The sequence below is a fragment of the Sorghum bicolor genome, chromosome 10 (assembly GCF_000003195.3).
Source record: "Sorghum bicolor cultivar BTx623 chromosome 10, Sorghum_bicolor_NCBIv3, whole genome shotgun sequence".
Taxonomy (NCBI): Eukaryota; Viridiplantae; Streptophyta; class Magnoliopsida; order Poales; family Poaceae; genus Sorghum; species Sorghum bicolor.
This window is the reverse complement of record NC_012879.2, coordinates 54,936,441-54,956,723: the sequence shown is the minus strand read 5'-3', so window position 1 is coordinate 54,956,723 and position 20,283 is coordinate 54,936,441. Positions and strand designations below refer to the sequence as shown.

At 43.0% G+C, this 20,283-nt stretch overlaps 2 protein-coding genes across 2 annotated transcripts; one reads left to right on the top strand and one right to left on the bottom strand.

The window, feature by feature from the left end:
* On the top strand, positions 3,952-5,478 carry LOC8058409. Its single transcript, XM_002438697.2, has one exon. It carries the CDS (start codon positions 4,372-4,374, stop codon positions 5,038-5,040), a length of 669 nt encoding a protein of 222 aa, XP_002438742.1. The 5' UTR covers positions 3,952-4,371; the 3' UTR covers positions 5,041-5,478.
* LOC8058407 (isoleucine--tRNA ligase, cytoplasmic) lies at positions 5,925-19,944 on the bottom strand. Its single transcript, XM_021449288.1, has 27 exons — positions 19,261-19,944; positions 18,535-18,600; positions 18,311-18,454; positions 17,930-18,126; positions 17,253-17,415; positions 16,424-16,537; positions 16,077-16,174; positions 15,523-15,601; positions 13,458-13,616; positions 13,114-13,203; positions 11,514-11,647; positions 10,497-10,656; positions 10,300-10,383; positions 9,916-10,128; positions 9,703-9,828; positions 9,246-9,383; positions 9,057-9,160; positions 8,611-8,674; positions 8,361-8,449; positions 8,150-8,291; positions 7,718-7,781; positions 7,571-7,638; positions 7,299-7,421; positions 7,156-7,221; positions 6,572-6,677; positions 6,357-6,448; positions 5,925-6,276 (listed from the first exon to the last, which is right to left on the bottom strand). The coding sequence occupies exons 1-27, from the start codon at positions 19,792-19,794 to the stop codon at positions 6,175-6,177; spliced, it is 3,519 nt and encodes a 1,172-aa protein (XP_021304963.1). The 5' UTR covers positions 19,795-19,944; the 3' UTR covers positions 5,925-6,174.

The following is a 20,283-nucleotide window of genomic DNA, read 5'->3' as shown; positions in this document are numbered from 1 at the left end:
GAGTAGTCTGTTCCCTCTTTCTAATCTAATCTAATCTAATCTAAAGAAGTATTCAAGGATACTCTAGTCTAAAATATCAGATAATACTCATATGGAGAACGGAACCATGGAATTGCAGGCGCCATTGCTCCTGTGTCCTGTCTCGATCTGCTGTTACAAGTTGGATATACCGTGGTAAAAGGATCAGAGCAGGCATGCGTATATAGTATCATAGGGGTGATTTGAGAAGATTTGGAGGCAAAGGACATTACCTAGTCACCGCATTGACTTGTCGGATGAACTGTGTGACCGGATGGACATTAGCAGGGCATTTCGTCCACCTCAACGAGGCGGTGGGTCAAATGTGCCGATTAACTTGACGAGGATGAATGCACTTGCTACTCGGTTGAAAATATATGGATCGCAATCATCATAAGACCGTTCCATGATAGCAGATGCGTGACAAAGAGACTGCGAAATAAAAACAAGAAACTAGTATGCTGATATACCTGTTGACAGGGGCGGACCTATGTCGGCCGTCATCTGCAGCGCTCCCAGCCTGCCACCGTGCAGGCTACCGGACACCATCAGCAGCTACCGCAGGCAAAATGCAAGCACCACGTGATCGTGCGTCGGCCGCCATCCTCGGCTCTGAGTAGGGGCAGGCCATCGCCCGCCCTCTGTCTTCGATACTAGGCCTTCGGATCTGCCGATGATGCAAGTAGGAAGGAGGGGGCGCCATTGAAGAACCTTCACTCCCCCGTCAACTCCGGATCTGGTGCACCAGGGATGAGGAGAGGGGGCTCGCCGCCCGTCGCGCTGCTATGGTGTGGGGGCCACGCCACCGCCAGGGGCCTCCATGCGCGTGGGCTTGGACAGACCGTCAAGGGGAGGAGGCAGGTACTGGCCACTGCGGTCGGGCGTGGAGGGGTTGGGCCGCCGCCGCCGGGTTGCGGAGGCTCCGGCTCCCATGTGTGACCCCGCCGGTGGCCGATGGGGGATGGAGAAGGTCGCCGGCCGCCACCAGTTGCGGGGTTTGGGGCACTGCTCACTTTGAAATACTCTGTATCTGGATACAAACGTCGTATCGGCGTAAATCTCGGATGACACCGGACCATAGATCCTATCGGGTGTACTCATTTGTTGACCCGCTAAGAAAGAGTTAAAGGCGAGACTAGTAATGTACAGGGTTTGGAGGAGGGAGTAATTACTGCTAGGGAGTATGAAAAATTTACCATATATATATATATATAAGGAAAAAAATGAGCAACGTGATGATCCGCGGAGTTAGTAGAATACCAGTAGCTAGTACACACAGGATAACATTAGCAACTTTTATTAACACAAGAACGCCGTGTGCATGATGCGTGCCCCCCTCCCCCTCGCCCAGGCGCCGGCGGCCCCGCCGACCCGGGCGACACGACGACACCAAGTGCGCGGGCGCAATGATCCTGCCCGTCCTTCCGCCCAGGATCGCCCGGCTTCCGCGCGCGCGCGCAATCATCTCGTCCCAAGCGCCGGGGCCGGGCACGTACTAGGCCGTAGCCCCGTGCGACGACGACGCGCGCCAGCTGGGAGCGCGCCCGGCCGTCCGCCGGTCGACGGCGAGGTGGCGTGGCGTGGCGTGCGGGCCGGGACGGCCGGATCACGGGCGCCGAATTGATGCGTTTCACGCGTTTTCCGCCCATCGGCCGTCGTCGGAGGATGGATGGATGCGCGCGCGGGGGGGCTGAGGCCGGACGTGCTCCCGTACAGCTGAGTTAACCCGTTCCGTACCGCCGTTGACTGAAGCTGCCTTCCTTTCCTTGGCCGCGAGCTGGCTGCAGTATTGGCATTGCGCGTACGCTAGGCTAGGGATCCACAATACTACTCCTATATATATCACAATGTATTCAAATTCAAATCAGTTTATTATGAGGGGGCTTTACCATTTGCTTAGTACACCGGCCGGATCGGAGCAGATCGTGTATATATATATATATATATATATATATATAAGTGCTATTCTACACTCTAGGTGTAGAAATACTATTCTACACCAAAGTGTTATACTGAACAAAATTCAGTATTGTTCAGTACCTGTGTTTCAGTATTATTCAATATTTCGCAGTCCTAGGTGTACCACTGGATGATACTAAACGTTGTTCAGTATTGCTCAGTATTTTTTCTGCTCAGTTTTGACTTGCGGTGTAGAATAATATTCTACACCTAAGGTGTAGAATAATATTCTACACCTAAGGTGTAGAATTGCGCTGCCATATATATATATATGGAGTACGGAGTAATATATATTAGTTGCTATTAGGACAAGAATTCAGATCAGTGCGCCGTTTTGTTTCCTCTCCTGTTCTTTAGATGCATGGAGGCAAGCTAAACAGCATAGAGCCTACGTGCCAACAAAAGTTTTTACTCGCCATATACTCCCTCTATACCCGTAAAGAAAGTCGTTTTGGACAAAATTTTGGTCAAATATTAGAAATATGAATCATGAATAACTTTTAAGTTGTTGAATTTGGAAATGTGAAAACCATATAAATAGATTTGTCTTGAAAAATACTTTCATAAAAATATACATATCCTACTTTTTGATAAATATTTTTATAAAAATAAAGAGTCAAAGTTAAGGTTTGAAGACTGTGTCATTGTCCTAAACGACTTCCTTTATGTGTATATGGAGGGAGTACATGTTTTTGGTAGTCAACCCCTACTCTTTATGAATGAGCCTTCTTTTACTTCTCTGTCACTACTCTTTTTGGCGCGAAACTAGTTTACTAGGCAGGCATGGCTAAACAAACTACTCATCATAGCCGTCGCGCGCATTTGCTTGAGCCATGCAGCTACGGGTCAGCCTAGATTCCAACCACCCATGTGAATCTAACGCTTACTATATGTATTACTGCTAGTAATTTACTACCCAATTCACTTTTGCCCATGCCTAATCTTTTACGTATCTCGTGACTTCCTCTAATATAGCTCGCTCCATGACCAGACAAGAAGTAATAAAGGTCTACACATGCATCGCACGAAGTGTGGCTCCAAAGACTCTTCACAGTTTTTCCTCCCCTATACATTGTCCCCATACTCACGCTGTGATGTACTGTACTGTACAGTACTACCAGCAAATGGCGGAATTTTCTACCGTCCGATCGTATTAGTAAAACGAAGCAGTAACACATATAGTGTAACAGACACGTGGGCCCCTGGTCACATTTCTCCCCTGCCACGGCCACCACCGTACCCACGTCGCCCGCTTTGCTCGCGTCCTTCCCCGCCTTTACGTGTCCGTGGTCCTTCCTCGCAACCAACGCAACAGCCATCATCATTCATTCGTGTCTCCCTCTCAAAACATCTCAAGTGATCTTTTGCATTGCATTGCCCCCAACCCAAAGCCAAAAGAAATCTCAAGTGGATAGAGATTACATGCGTCTTTCGCATAGAAAAAGTACCATGACGACCTGAATCCATCATAATGATCATAAAGCCCAACGCCAGCAGAGTACGCCACAAAGTCCCCAGCAAAGGCAGCAACACTAATTAGGCTCAAAAGATTTATTTCGTAAATTACTACATGTGGCCAGACATTCGATGTAATGGACGATAAATTTTACCGTACTCAACCAAACGGACCCTTAACAACCTTCACTGTTGTTGTAAAAAAAACCTTCGGAGTTCACACACAGTGGTAGTTTATTCATGCTGAAAAAGGGAAGCCATCCATTAGCTGCAGCTCCACTTTTGCAGGGGCATGTGACCAATCGATCGAGAGTCCATGGCCACCGGCCACCACCTTGTGGTGACACTGACAGGATGTAGATGGACCGCGATCTGCGTCAGATCGATCAGCCTAGCTACTGGCAGCTTTTGACCTTCATTTCTGGGTGTATGTATTTTTTTTTAAAAAAAAAGATCTTGGGTGTATGTATAATGTATTTCCCATGACGTTTTAGTTTAAGATAAGGATGTGCACACACTGTACTGTACATCATCGGTGTTGGATCCTGTACCCATCCGTGCTCAGAATCCAAGCTTTTGTACATACGCCGGCCGCAAGATTTGCCTGCGCGCGCGCATACGCGTTGGTGTTACGTCCACGAATTTTTACTCGCTCTCTGTTCAGGCATGCATGTGACCTGGGCCGTGCTCTGCTGCAGCTGCGAGCTCCCTTCTACTACCAGCTTGGTCAGTGTCAGTCTCCCTCCCTGAGTTGTCCTATAAATCCTGGCGCGAGCAGTTGCGGCGGCCGGCGGGCGAGCAGTGAGGGGGCCTCGTGAGGGCGCTGGGTCCTGTGCTGTCCTGTGCTCACGCAGCCGCGGGAAGGGAAGCGAGCAAGTGGTGTTGGAAAAGGGAGCTGAGGGAGGGGCGGAGGGCAGGCCGGCCACCGCGCCACCGCGCATGGACTGGTACGCGTGGCTGTCGCGGACGGGGCTGGCGCCGTCGCTGACGTACGAGTACGGGCGCCTGTTCAGCCGGAACGAGCTGGAGCCCGGGGACGCGGCGCACTTCGACCACGACCTGCTCAAGAGCATGGGCATCGCCGTCGCCAAGCACCGCCTCGAGATCCTCAAGCTGGCAAAGAAGCAGGCGGACGACGGCGCGGAGGCGGCGGGCGCCTCGTCCTCGGCGGCCTCGCGGCTCGCGCGCAGGGCCACCAGGTGCCTGTCCCGCTGCGTGCGCCGGCTGGCAGGAGGCGGAGGACGAGACGGAGGCGGGAGGAGCCGGAGGGGCGCGTCGTCGGTCACCGTCGTCCCGAGGATCTGCAGCGGCGACGACGCCGTCCGCGTCGGCGCCGTGCAGCGGAAGAGCACCGGGAGCGCCAGCGCCACCAAGAAGATGGTGCTCATGATCACCGACGGCGTCGTCGCCGGAGGGGCCGGACTCAGGGGCGGCGGCGCGAGGCTGTCGGCGTCGTCTCAGAAGGCGAGCCTGATGTTCCATGACTGCTACCACGACGAGGATGAGGACGACGAGGAGGGTGGAGAGGACGACGACGAGGACGGCGGCGCCGGCGACGACGACGACATCAAGTGGGACTCCATGTTTCAGGACCTCAAGCCCACGTGAACTTGTTGTGTCCTCTCCGATCTCCGGACTCCGGCCGCTGCCTGCTGGAGTTTGATGTTGCTGCGTGGGTCAGTCGTCATGGCTTTGCTTGTGGACTTGTGGTGTGATGTGAGAGAATTTTAACAACTCTCCTCATGGTGTTTGTTGTCCTCCCTTCCCTGGGAAGAGGAGAACATAGTAGTACTAGGAAGAATGTGTGTTTCGCAATGTTGAGCAAAATAATGTCGAAAATGTGTAATTTCCTGCATCGGATTTGCAGTGTCAAAAGCTTGAGCAACAATCAAAGGCCAGCACTGCATAAAATTACCCCTCGCCATTGCTGAGTAAACAAAATGTACTGCCGATGCATGACCAACTTCGCTTGCCAAGTCTGAAGCGGCAATGTACATTCACAACCTCTGTATGCCTGACCATTGCAATTGCAAGACCATTTTTTTACTCTTCAGAGTAGGTTATACAAATCGTAATTAAGTAGTAGAGCTAGATCAACGTGCAGAACTAGACTATGACCCAAGGGGGGGAAACGTATAAGCATCGAGCAGGCGACATAGTTATTACTCCTTTAGCTCAGGCCTTGTTTAGTTGTGAAAACTTTTTGGATTTCACTACTATATCACTTTTATTTGTATTTAGCAAATATTGTTCAATTATATACTAACTAGACTCAAAAGATTCATCTCGCAATTTAAACTGTGCAATTAGTTACATTTAGTGCTCTATGCATGTGCCGCAACTCAATTCGCAATGTCTTTGGGAGAGGAGCTTGGTTTGAGAAACTGAGTGGCCTTTCGTCTTACCACTCGTCGGTTTGTAGGATGCAATGGATTCATTCATCAAAGTCTGATGGACCCCACAGATCCTCAAAAACCAAACACCCAAGAGACTTGTAAACATGCTATCTGCTCATAATTCACCATACGTATGGAAGCCCATAGCCTGGTATTTGAAAATTCACATGTGCCCAGGGGGCACAGATGCATATCATGGTATAGCATACATTGAGATTTTTCAACCTTTAACTGATGAATGTGAATACATGACTTTGGTGCCATGTATAAATGGAACCAAGCTGTTCAAGCTGATTGCGACAAAATAATGGGTGAATCAGTCAAAATTGGGGTGCTGCAAACGAAATTAGGATCGAGTAGCCAGATAAAAATCCCCTGCACTTAGAAAAACATGCTTTCCTAGCTGTAAGCTGATTGGTGGATAACCTTCAATGCTGTCGACCGTAATCTGGAATAATGTAGACATAAGCAAAAAAGGAATACCCTTTCTGAAAAGGAAGGAAGAAGCATGCGGCGTTGACTGCTTACCATGCCATTTCCACTTTGGAAATCGTTCTTCAATCTGGAAAGAGACCTTGACAGAAGATATACTCTCAATGCCTCCACATGATTGCTGTTGCCTGTTTCATCAGAGTACGTGCATAAATTATTCAGACTGTCCACAGGACTGCACAGTCAAAACTGAAATAGCTAATGTCTGCATGGGTAGTTCACAATTGTACTCTGGATTCAGCAAGATTTACCTGAGGCATGAGAAAGAAGATCTGGTGAAAGAATTGGGGTGGACCTTGCAATGCATATGACAAATGACATGTCGTGTACATTGTGCGACTCCTCGCCAAGTACTACCTGCAAACACCAGTTTGATAAACTCTAAATATTGCCCGTGTAATCCTAAATGACAGGCTCAAAATGTAGATCAGACATGCGAAGCTAAGCCAAGCAAAAGAAAGTTTTTTTTTTGTACTTGGGCATATTATGACAAGAAACTCAAATAAAAAAAGACCCATTGCCATGGAAAAAAAAGGACATTATCAGAATACAGGTATCTCCAAACGCAGTATATATATATATTTTTTGCTGAATACACCTGAGAGCTGTTTATCATTCATTAAGAAAAAATGGTAGAACCAGTTCAAATCCATGCAAAAAATACATAAGACCACCACTGCTAAAAAGATGCAGTATACTAAGCAACAATCAAAAGCAACTGGTGAAGAACTGAAGATGCCAAGGGTGCATATGTTTGAGTTGGATGCAATATTCCAGTTGTATCTGAAGATCATCGGTGCAACGAAGAGGATTGAGGCTGAGTATCGGAACTTACAACATCTGTTGGTGCTATTTCCTTTGGAACAATTGGTGAACCAAGTGCGCCTCTGATATACTGATCCTGTACAGAATAAAGTAGTTTTCATGAAAAAGATATTCCAAAACAAGAATCGTGTTGATCAACAAGTTATAACTAACCTGTGACTTCAAAATCTCTCCCAGTGTGTTTTTGTCATTACCCACAGATTCATAATACACATCAACTGGATCAGCAGGTTCAAGCTGAGCAGTCTTCCGCAATTTCTGGATCCTGTTCACAACCTGCACAGATGTACTTATAGTTACCATATTAGAATATAAATTAAGCAAATAAGCAATCAAGGTCCTGGGCAACCTTATATATTTTTCATACTGAAGTTTCAGAAACAATATTCTAAAACTTGTACAGAAATATAAAACTCGTCACCTACCTCTCGGGCCACTCCAGCTTCAAACAATGACTGGTCAGCTCGTAGATCTAAAATGACTAAAACATCACCTATAACAAAAGCAATACAGGGATGTTAGCAGAAAGATTATCCAAACTAACTAGACAAAGTAGCATATTCATGACAAACCATCTCCTGCAGCATCAATCTCCTTCTCTGACACATTTTCAGGACGCTTGAATTGTCGGACGACCTAAAAATAAAAAAGTCTACAAGTAAAAATTTGTAGAAATGGTGAAGATGCAGAAAACTGAAATAAACACCATGTGAGGTCTAACAGAAACACGTCACACTGAAGTATTCCATGCCCAGTGACGAGCATATGAGGATGAAAGCATAAACCTGCCACAAACCCTATAACTCTAAGGTCTTACTTTTTGGGACGTAGTAGTCTTCTTCTAATCATACTAATTGAAAACTATTTGCTAGATGAAGATATTTCTTTCCAGCATCCAAGCACTGGGAAGTTGCAAGTCATAAGCTTATACAGTCACCCAATGTTGAGTTATAGACAACTGTTATTGCCATCAAACCAAGGACTGCATGTATATGGAACATTACCTTGATATCATCTAGCTTCAAGCAATGACCAAAGAATGAAATCTCTCCACTTTTTTCAAAGGCTAAGATCTCTTCCTGAGTCATCTTCTTCACCACATTTGATACTTTGCCCATGTCTTTTCCAAGTCTTTTTCCTAGCACGCTATGAAATACCACAAGCATTGAGCAGTGGGTGCAAATGTGCAATATTTGTGCATTGAACTAATCATACCTGAAATTAGGCTCGGCTCGCAGAGAAGCATACACCAAGGGGTCATTACATGGAGTGACAGTCTTAACATTGATTTCCTCCATGACATACTACATGGAATGAAGTAGATGTAGTTAGCATCCACCAATGAAGAATCAAATTTCATGAAGACTAAGAAAAAACTAGAAATGACTGATCGATAACCGTGAAACAGTTCCATAACTTCAGAATGGAAGAGAAGTAAATGACCATAGGTTTCAGTCTAACCAACCTCTTTTAGTTTGCCAGTGATGTCTTCAAGAAAGTCATTGTCTGGATGCACAACCACCATCTCCCTGAAACATAAATCAGTCACCAAATGACACAGTTGAATGCTACTAAATGCAGTACACATTCCCCCCCCCCCCCCCCCCCCCCCCCTTATTTTTAAATGTTATGAAAAAAATTAGTATAAAACGTACTATATTTCCATCTGATTTCAAGAGCTTCAACCATCTTGATGTTTATACTTTGTATACACAAATTCTTCAAGTTACATGTACAGGAATTAAAAAAAAACACAACTCAAATTATAAACCTTATTATGAGTACCACTACTACAGCCAAGATTTCTCACATTTCATGCTTAAGACCGTATTATAAGCATAATCTGCCAAAGTGATTCACATCGTCACAGAAAACATACACATGCAAAAATTTAAGGAAGCCTAGACATACTTGAGTGGTGTTTTGAGAGCTTTGTTATGCCGCTCACGAATATTACGTGCAAGATCAATGATGGTCACCATCCTATTTACACTTTGCTCAACACGCTCATCTCTCTGGCAATGTAACAAAATCAAATATTTAAGTCATAAGTCAATCTGCTAAAATAAGACACAATGGAATGTTTAGATGAACAATTACCTCGCCAGTTGTGGAAGGGAACTTGCAGAAGTGAATGCTCTCCTCAGATTTACTTGACACCTTCCGCAAATTTTGATAAAGAACTTCAGTAAAGAATGGTGTAAATGGAGCCATCACCACACAAGTTGTTACAAGAACCTGCATTTTCATAATTCAAGTATCTTATAAGCAACTGGAGAATGAACCAACAAAAAACAAAAAAAAACAAAGTATGCATGATTGGGAGCTTTAAATATTTCAAGGTACATAAATGATGAAACAGGTGATATTTGATGTCCAGGATTGTTTCAGATGTTCAGATTAACATATCACAGTGAAGCAAAACAACAGAATCACCACGATACAACCCTATACAAATTATGTATGAGCTTGCTTTAAAATACCATTTTCAGTAATACATAGACACTTTGCAGCAGCATTAACCAGATGAAGTGTATGTTACTGGATATATACTTACATGGTAGAGTGTTGAAAGAGAAATTCTGCAGTCTTCTTCTCCAGTACGTCCTTTGAACCGTTTGCGGTTCAAACGCACATATATGTTAGTAAGATAGTCAATGTATTTTACCAAATATGGCACAACCTGCAGGGGTAATTACATCAAATGATCATAACACAGAAAGATCTTACAAGGGAACTAATATCCAGAAAAACTGTGAAAACATTCAACCGTGTAAAGCCGATATGCATCCATCTCCTGGTGAACAAAGCTAACAAGACTTTCAGTTGCAGAGTTTATCCAGTGATCCAACACATTGGATGACTTCAGAAGTACTGCTTGTTCCATCGGAGAAAATGAGGCAAGACCCTCAAATTCCAGTCTCTTTGCATTTTGGACAAAGAATCTGTACGCATTATACCATGGCAGGAAGACATCTTTCACCTGATAAATTAAAGCATGTCAAATTGTGGGTGAAATCAGGGGGTCATGTTCTTTTCCTCAAGATAGCAATTATTGATAGCTTTGGGTAAATGATATCATGTGATCTATGCAGACCAGTAGCCTGGCCAAAAGATAATAAGGAAGCACAAAGCTTTCAATAAATAAACTTACAACAGCAAAGACACCAGCACGTTTGAATCGTAGAGACTCTGCACGTACAACTGGAGAGTTTACCAAATATAGTCGCAGAGAATCCTGAAACAGAACAAATTTCATTCTAATTAATAATTCCAACACCGAGTCTGCTGCATGTATCTTCCAGTAACAGCCATTGACTTATTCAAAGCAAGCAGCCAAGCACCACATACCGCTCCAAACTCGTCAATGAGATCTTTGGGTGGAGGATAGTTCTTTTTACTCTTGCTCATTTTCTTACCATCCTCAGCCAAGACAAGGCCATTGCATATAAGATTCTTAAATGCAGGCTTCCCAAACAGTGCTGTTGAGAGAACCATCAAAGTATAGAACCTGCAGTATGAAGGCACATCATAAAGGTGAAATACCCGCTATTAATGAGCATGGCATGAAGTCACGATTACATGCTTTCAGCACCAAATACATTCTAATATCCTATAACCAAAAAAATGAGATTCTGTTCTTAACAGCCTTGGGAGGAACTAATCTAGGATTAAACAAAAAAGAAGTATTAAGAACCATATCAGATTCAAAAGTGTAGATCAATGCAAGTTACACATTTTATAATAAGGACATGAAGTGTAAAGGACATAAGTATAAAGTGGAAGAAATTAAGAGCCTTTTAGTGAGAAAACTTGATGTGCATGAGCATGACAAAGAAATGGAATGAGGTCAAGCACGTAGTAAAATATTCATGTTTTCTGCACAAAAATGAAGCAGCAGAGTTTGGTCATCAATATGTGTGTGTTGTGTACATGTCCAGATTCTTGTTAGTGTCTAGGTTCATAGTCATTAATGAGCAGATTTTTAGCTAATAGTTAAGGTGAATAATAGGCAATCATCACAAGTATAATGCTGTGTAACTGGGCTATTACAGCAATGTTTGTTGCCATTACTCTACCATATAGAGAGACCAAAACCAGAAAAGCATTAAGTCATTAGGTAGAGCCATCAGCAAGTTCTAGGAAGTAAATGACTTCAAAACAAATAGACCTCAGCTCTTGATTGATCCTTCAGGATCAGTACGAGTATGCCATAAGAAACAACAGGCATAGCATATAATAATCATGAAATTTCACCACAGGCTACAATTGAACAAACTGATGAAGGAAGAAAATGAACCCTCCAATCATCACTGCCTAATGAAACTATTATACTGCTCCATATTATTCTGAAAGAGAGTAACGAACCATCCACGGGTTTGATCCAAACCCTCTGCCACAAAATTGCCAGGAAAGTTCTTTTCAAATAGTTCCCGATTCTCAAATGGATAGTGAATGTAGGCATATGGCATTGACCCACTCTCGAACCAGCAGTCAAAAACCTGGGTAACAACCATAATTGCTTAGTGAACCATTTCAAAACTGAAGACACTGATATGCACCAACATTATGGCAATGGTATTGACAAGCCAAGTTTTCACACATATAAAAAAGGGTGTAGGCACTACGCAGTGCTGAAAGCTCCCATACAAGGTGGGCCCATGAAAGGGAAAAATGAAGAGCTCTGATTAAGAAAAGGCAAAAATAGATGTAACCTAACAACCCAGCAGAGATTAGCTTGATTGTTTCAGAAATCTTGGAGGGTCCGCAATGGGCGTTCCTATGCTGTTCCTATATATGCATCATGCTCCCTCACATTGTGCGCCCAAATATATAGAGAACTAGCTCCCTTGGATAGGGCCCGCTTCTTCCCAAAGAATAAAAAATCATGCTTCTCTCTCGCCTACTCCTTGCCTCCTGGGCATGGCAGATGAGCGATCACAGATCCCACAGCCGCAACAACTGTGCTTGCGCCACTGCATCCTCCCTCGCACCGGCAGGGTGGGGCACTATGGCCGAGCAGCGCGGCAGCGACTTCGCGCCCACACCGCCACGTCCTCCCTCTCGTGCCCGGTGCCACCACATCCTCCATCCGCCCGCAGCCACCACGTCCTCCCTCTCGCACTGACTAGGTGGGGTAGAGCAAGAGGGCTACCATGGTGAGGGAGAAGGGGGCAGCCATGGGAGAGAGCAAGAAGGCATCCAGCTAGGTTGGGAGAAAGAAAGGGCCGGTCATGAGAGGGAGGGAGAATCAGAGGAGCTGATGCACAAGTCGAGAGGAAGAGAGGAGAAGGCCGGCTGATTTTTTTTATTCCTATGGGTCCCATTTACGGATCCTATACACTGACCGTTTTAACAAGCCATGTCAAATCATTGTATAGAACTAGGGTTGGATCTATACATTGTGGATGCCCTTACTGCACATCACTGCTTTCAATCAAAATTTAAACTTCAAAAGGGAACTTACATACTACCAACAACATCAGTGTAACTAAGGTAACATCTGATGCTACAGCAATCTAAGCAAATAAGAGAAGACGTTTCTCACCTATAGACAACTAAAAACCTTGATTGATATGTATTTGGTTAATGCTCCGTCCAGCCACTAGTATCAACTAATATTGTTAGGGGATGCAAATTAGTAATAAAAACATGTATTAGCGACTGGAGGGAGTATTCAAAACACCAGAAGTTAGCTTTCTTGAGACCAAATTGCTACAGCTAGTCATATTACAGATTACTAGCAGCAAACGTTTTGCACTTCAATCATCTTGAGTCTATTACGCCAAGATTTCATTTCCACCTATCTCCCATCTAAATCTAGTTATCTTAATGCCTAATGGAAACTGGAAAGCTAAAAACAATAATCAATAATAAGTAAAAAAAATGTACCAAAAAAATCAGTGTAAAGTAAGATGTACAGCACATGCAAATAAGAATCAGTACTTAAGGGTCCAATGAAACTTACATCATCAACACGTTTGAGCACCCCAAACTCAGGTCCTCTCTTAGAGGGAATTGTAATATCATCAACATAGTGTCGATGAAGATCAGTGACCTGATGTAATATTTAGAAAGAAAAATCAAAGGTTACTATGACAAAGTCTAGAGTGGTATCAGGATAATCTTGAAATAACAAGTCTCTATTGTTAGCCACAAGAAATGCCTAAGCACCAAAGAATGAGAGAATGTAACAGATTAACCACTGTTTCAAATCTTCAATAAAGATACTGTGAAATCACAAGAATGTTTATCCAGAATGTTTATCCAAATAATTGAATTCATCTTGCAAGTACCAAGAGAGATGTTAACCTTGACTCCAGATAATTTTTCAAGCTTCTCGATAGAATCAATAACAACAATTTCTTCACCATCTTGACTTATCCACAGTGGAAGTGGAGTACCCCAGAATCTACTTCTGCTAACAGCCCAATCACGTGCTCCTTCAAGCCAGTTGTGAAATCTTTTTTCCTGCAGGAAACCATTGTTAAAGAATAAAGCAAGTTAAAACAGAAACCTTTCGCGATATCCTTCATAAATAAGTTGTTAAAACACACGAACTCTCCAAACAATTTCATGATGATACTTCAGGTCAGGTAAGTATCTATGTATCAATTGCAAACAATATGACAACAGGAAGTAATATTAGAAACATGGGACAAAAACAGAACTCACATGGCAAAACAATGTGTGCCTTATCTAAGCCAAGACCGGACCAAGCACCTATGAAAATGATTGTGAAGTACACTATCCCAAGACAGTAAATGGAATCCACTACGATACACAAGTACAAATCACATGTCGGCCAATCTCAATCATTGGGAATAAGATTGTTTTTTAAAACAAAATATTGATTTAATGCTCACCAACACGAGTTCTAAAGTGCATGCCAGACCTACTTTCTGAACAAATGACAACACTGCCTGCCACATTCCTCAACCTTCTAATCTTCGTAGAGTTTACTGACTAGAAAAACATTCCATCAGCAGCAACCTGGTCGTTCTTGAAATTCCAGACACATATTTGGATGTTATGTTACCATGGAAACTTCTTATACTAGTTAAGGTGCTTCCAAGAGCTCCTACAAAATTGCAACAACTAGCTATCTCAAAGGGTGCCTATATTCAACATGTACTATTGAAAAAAAAAAGGTTTGTGCACATAAAATCTCCTCCAACAGTACTACCCAACAACCTAAATTTAGTGGCACCCTAAATCACCCTCCTATGTCCTACCTCAAAATCACCCTCCTTCCACCCTATCTTTAAAAAAAGTAGGTGGTTGATTTTAGGGGAACTGCTGTGGGAAAAAAACGGTTTGGGGTGGATTTATGTTTAGGGAAAATCAGATATCTAATATTATGCAGACTCTTGGAAATGCTCTTATGCAGATCCTCATGTAGACTATAAAATTTCAGGTACTGACCAATTATTCCTAATGGTAATGGTTCATTATGTTGAATCCCTGATCAAAACCCTCCTTGTTTTTACAACTACCTTTAGACAATCCGGACTGATTTCCATTTATTTACAAAAAATAACCATAGTGATGTTGAGGTTTTATCAATTGGTACCAGTATTCTCCTGTGACAACTATCCACAAGTGAATTTTAGATGATACTTATGAATTCAAAAGCCTACAATTAGATAGCTGCGACAAACAGTGCACACTACCAAAAGAAGGGCATTTTCAGACTGGTAGCAGAGCTTGTGGAAAGATACTACTATAAGTCGATAATTCATTCTTCATGATAAAACTGATGCACCTAGATTATTCACATATAGAGCTAGCCCTAACAATCAAATGACCCAAATGTAAATACTCAAATCTACAGCCTCCACATATTTTTTTTCTCGAACACACGGAGAGCTGCATATCATTTTATTAAGAAGAATAATAAGTGGTGTAGGCAACTCATACAACCCCTTAGAAGGGCATGACCTGTAAAGCAGAAAATCACTGAAAACAAACTAATTATCCCTCCGCTCAAATTAGTGGGCGTATTCGTTTCATTAGGACAAGACTTCGAACAACAATTACTCAAATAGTATGTCATTAATGTGATACACCAAAATTATAATCACAAATATTGTTTCAATACAAAACTAGCTGCATCAATTTATATTGCAAAGTCATGTATCATGTATTAATAAAGAAACTGTTGGCCAAAGGCTCGCCCTAACAAAACAAAATACACCTACTAAAACGGAGGGAGTAATCTGATGCTCTTAGTTAATCTCATGATACCCTCATAGCCATCTAAATTCTATGGGTCTCAAAATACGGTTAAGGGCTATGAGGAGCGCCTGCACATGGCGTTTTTCCATACAAGGTTTCATCATCATGGCACTGTCAGGAGCATAAAGCCATAAAATACCTTAACATAGTCAGGCACCCAGTAAGTCTCCTTGTTACATTCCAGCAACTGGTCCTTAATCTTCTCAACCTTGACAAACCTACAGCAAATCTCTTTCAGGCTACATCCCTCAAATAGAAACAAATATTGCAGAAGGAAGACCATAATGAAAATAAAGGACAGATGAGATGAGTAACATAGTAACGTATACAACAATAATAACAAAGTGATTTAATCCCAACCAAGTTGGCGTGAGACAAACAAAAAGGAAAAACTCATATAAAGCATTGTGTATAAAGCATTGGTAATGGTAATATTCCTAGGGGATAAAGAAAACGAAAATGGTTCAAAAGGATGGTTTATTGTGTATACGGGTCACTATAACATGGTAAAGAAATCATAAAGTGATCAATACATGTGGTAAGAGAAGTTGGTAATGGGGAGGCTTGTCAGGTTATCAGAACAAGAAGATGCATTGGTACTAACTTGAAATCAAGCTGAATGGCAAAATCATAAATTATCAGCATATGGACAAAATATATAGGCAAATACGCACAGTAGCAATAGAAGGTTACCAGCTTGGGACAGCCCGATAAATAAGAGGAGTTCCCGATCGCCAACAAAATGGATAAGAGTGCTCAATACTCCCTTTACTAACGAGTCTTCCTTTATCCTGTTCATGTTGTTTATCACTTTTCAGAGTACAATCCTCAGGAAAAATAAAAAATAGTCGATCATATTAGCATTGGAACTGAAATATTTTAGCATTTATCTTATTTGACAAGTATATGAAATCTGTAGGTAAAGGAATGCTGATTGGACAACTAGAGGTAAAGGAATGCTGATTGGACAACTAGAGGAAAAGGTTATTTAAAGACTGAGATGAGATATTAGTCCATGGAAAACTGAAACATCAACTTGCCTTAACAGCATTGATGATATCCTTGTCGGCTTCTTTGACATATCGCCCTTTAAAAACAGATATTTTTTCAATAAAGCACCCGTCGTCATCAACAGCAACAACAAGTCCAGCAGTCTGCACGTGAAGCATTGGAAAGGGTAAAAATAGAAAACAATAAATAAAGCAAGGCCATGCTTGCATAAGCAGAAACAGCTGGCAAGAGATAGAACGTACAAAAAGATGCATAAAGTCATAATAGATAAGGACTATTCTTCCAAATTGGAAATAAGAACAAGAAATCAGATAGGACCATTGCATCCCATCACCTAAGAGATGGTTTGCATCAATCAAAGAAGCATGACAAGATTTCATTCATGATAATAAACAATGTTGTGGCAATAAGGTAATTCAAGACAAACTGTGAACATTAGGAAAATACCAAACTAACCTCTAGCTCTATAATCAGATTCAAACTCAAATGTGCATAGTTTGTACTTCACTTATGTTTTAGGGGGGGGGGGGGGGGGGGGGGTATGTTAAAGAGAGGAGATGCTAGAAAAAACGAGTGTCCAGGTATTCAGCATTTATGTTGTAGCTTTAGAATTGCAGCATGCTGATCGAATAGTGGTAAAGGGTGGAGGCAGGGCACTACCATGTCCCTTTCCCAAAATTACCCTACTGTTAGATCATCATTGGTTTGATAGTGTCATTTTATTTAAATAGATAGGGCTATTCCCCCAAGTTTCTGAAAAAGGAGATTGCTGGTTTATTTTCAACCCTGAATATCTTAGCCGTAACGGCACATCAGTTCGTGAGGATATACATGAATTAAAGAATAAATAAATCCAACCTCAAATATCCCAGCAGCAAGGCAAACACGATGGTCGTCTTCACCAAAAGCAGGAGCACAATGGACAACACCCGTTCCACTATCATCCGTGACATAGTTATCCGCAATCACTCTAAATGCAGTCTCTTGAAGTTCAATGAAAAAATCGAATAGAGGAGTATATCTGCAACCAGAAAAAAAAGGGTAACAGCCATAAGAACCAAAAAAACTCCAGATACATAATACAGTAATTCTTTGCTATCACATGAATTTGATATTCTCAAACAATCTTCAGCAATTAAGACTGAAGAGTGGTAGTGTTTTGGTAAATGAATAGTGTCCACAACCTACAATACTTCTGTACTCAGTAGACTGGAGTGGAACTGTTGTTGGAGTAAGCTAGCTATATCAATGCAAGATATCCAAATGCAGAATGTTTTCTAAAAGTGCAGAGGGATGTCCAAAGTCCAAAGCTATATGGAGTTACAAACTTAGAGAGGAAACACCTTACAGAACAAACCAGTGGCTAACATAAGGATAACAGGAAGCTAGTCTAAGGACGACCTTTGTATTCCAGTCACAACTTGAGTAAATAGAATTGGAAATTCTAGTTCACAAGTTCTAACACTGAAGTGCTGGTAAGTGATGAAGAAACAAGTCCAACTACAAAATTGATTTAAATTTAAAAGAGTACTCACTTTAAGCCAACCAAGGATGCCCCAGGAATCTTTGCCAACAGCTCATATGATTCCTTGTCCAAACCATCCTGAACAGCTTCAGCATTGCCTCCCTTTGAAGGTGCCTGCTTCTTTCCTGAAGATTTCGCCTTAACTGGCAACTGCCCAAGCCTAGATTCTGCAATAACATATACTGCTCCATTTGATTTGTCTTTAACCTGTTTGTACACAGTAAGTGTCCTCAATGGAATGCAATAAACAGCAGTTTACAAGTAGAAGTGTGTGAACAGTAAAGACCTAACAAACTGGGTGGCCTGTAGACATGCAGCAGAATAGGAAGACAGCGTGCCAAAATTACAAAGTGAAAAGAAAAATAGGGTTCAAAAACAGCGAAGTACCAACCTTTGCATACGTGAGATTGGCATTGACACACAGCGCTAGGTTACTTGGAAGTGTCCAGGGTGTTGTAGTCCATGCAACAAGAGCTGCATTGTCCGCATCACCAACAATAGGGAAGGATACCATCACCGCTGGGTCAGGAACAGTCTAGGATAAAACTTAAAAATCAGTTACTATAAACAGCAACAATAAAATTAGCTAGGTCAACTAGGAAGCCAATAACCAACCCTATAGTCCAGTGCTGCCTCAAAGTTTGACAGTGCAGTTTTGCATCCTGTGCTGTAAGGCATGACCTATACCAAGAACAAAGATTTCATGAGGTTTTAAGGAATTCCCTGCAATACAATGAACAAAAATAGAACTTAGATCCATTTCCTCGTTTTAGAGAGGATAATTTGTATTGCCAGATAGTCTATTTGTTTGTTTTTTATTTTCACTTCATTCGAGAAGGATTGAAAAACAACTTGTACAAAAATAATACTTGCTGTCAACTACAATGATTGGCAGCAACTACAGTGCACAGATTACCCTACAAGCCACACAACTCCCAAGATTACAACCACACCACACCACACCACAGCCCAAAAGAAATATGTGTGCTGTCACAAGCTCAGATCAACAAAATAAAAACGGCATTCTCTTACCTTACAGAAGCAATATTCAAAGCAAGCTACAAGTTCATATATAAAATTATAGATCTAAACAATCAAAACAGCATGTCAGCATGATAACAGTAAAATACGGAAGGAGATGTACTTCTCGCATTGAGACACAGCAGAATTTGCAATGTAGTAAATGTGCAGTCAAAGACACTGTTAAGTTCCCAATTCAATGAATGCTAAGCTTGTCAAACTAAGTCCATCGAATCCTAAGATTGTCAAACTTTGTATACAACTCAGAATTATGAGAATCAACAGCCTCGAGATAGCTATGGGTGAGGTTAGAGATGCGACCTTGAAGCCCTTATAGACGAGGTCCTTCTCCCAGAGCTGGGCAAACACCCACCAGACGCTCTCCATGAAGTTGATGTCCATGGTCTTGTAGTCGTTCTTGAAGTCAATCCACCTCCCCGTGCGCGTGACCATGGCCTCCCACTCGGAGACGTACTTGGTGACGATGCTGCGGCACGTCTCGTTGTACTTGCCAATGCCGAGGTCGAACACCTGCTGCCGGTTGGTGATGCCGAGCGCCTTGTCGATCTCGAACTCGACGGGGAGTCCGTGACAGTCCCACCCGAAGCGTCGCGAGACGTGGCGGCCCCGCATCGACTGGTGCCGGGTGACGACGTCCTTGATGGTGCCGGCGAGTATGTGGCCGTAGTGGGGCAGGCCCGTGGCGAAGGGGGGCCCGTCGTAGAAGACGAACTCCTCACCGCCCTCCGTGCGCCGGAGCTGCTCGTGGAAGGCGTCGAGCTTCGCCCACAGCTGGAGCACCCGCTCCTCCTGCTGCGGGAAGGAGAAGTCCTTCCCCTCGCACACGTCGTCCATGGCCTCCGCTCCGGCGGTCGCGGCGGCGCCGAAGGGGGCTGGGATTCCGAGCGAGGCGGCGAAGGGGTTAGGGTTTCGGGCGATGGTGCGGCGGCGGCGAAAGGCAGGGGATGGACGTTTGGGACGGGAAGACGAGGGTTTAGAGGTCAGCTGACGTGCTACTGACGGTCCGAATCCGAACGCAATGTTTTCATCTGGATCCCTCGAGATCGTCTAATTTAGGGCTACGGCAGAATGAGGCTCTGAATTCTTTCAGGGAGTTAGCTAAAAGTATAGTTTTAGCTAACGGTTCCAGCCTGAAATCGTTCCAATGGAGTCCTTACTGGCAAAGAACGCCGGCCTCTTATATATATACCGTATAAAGTACTCCCTCCGTCCCTTTTTAATTGTCGCTTGCGCTTCCCGAAAAACAACTATCGACAATTATATATTAAAAAATATTAATATTTATAATATATAATTAGTATCATTAGAAAGATCTTTGAATCT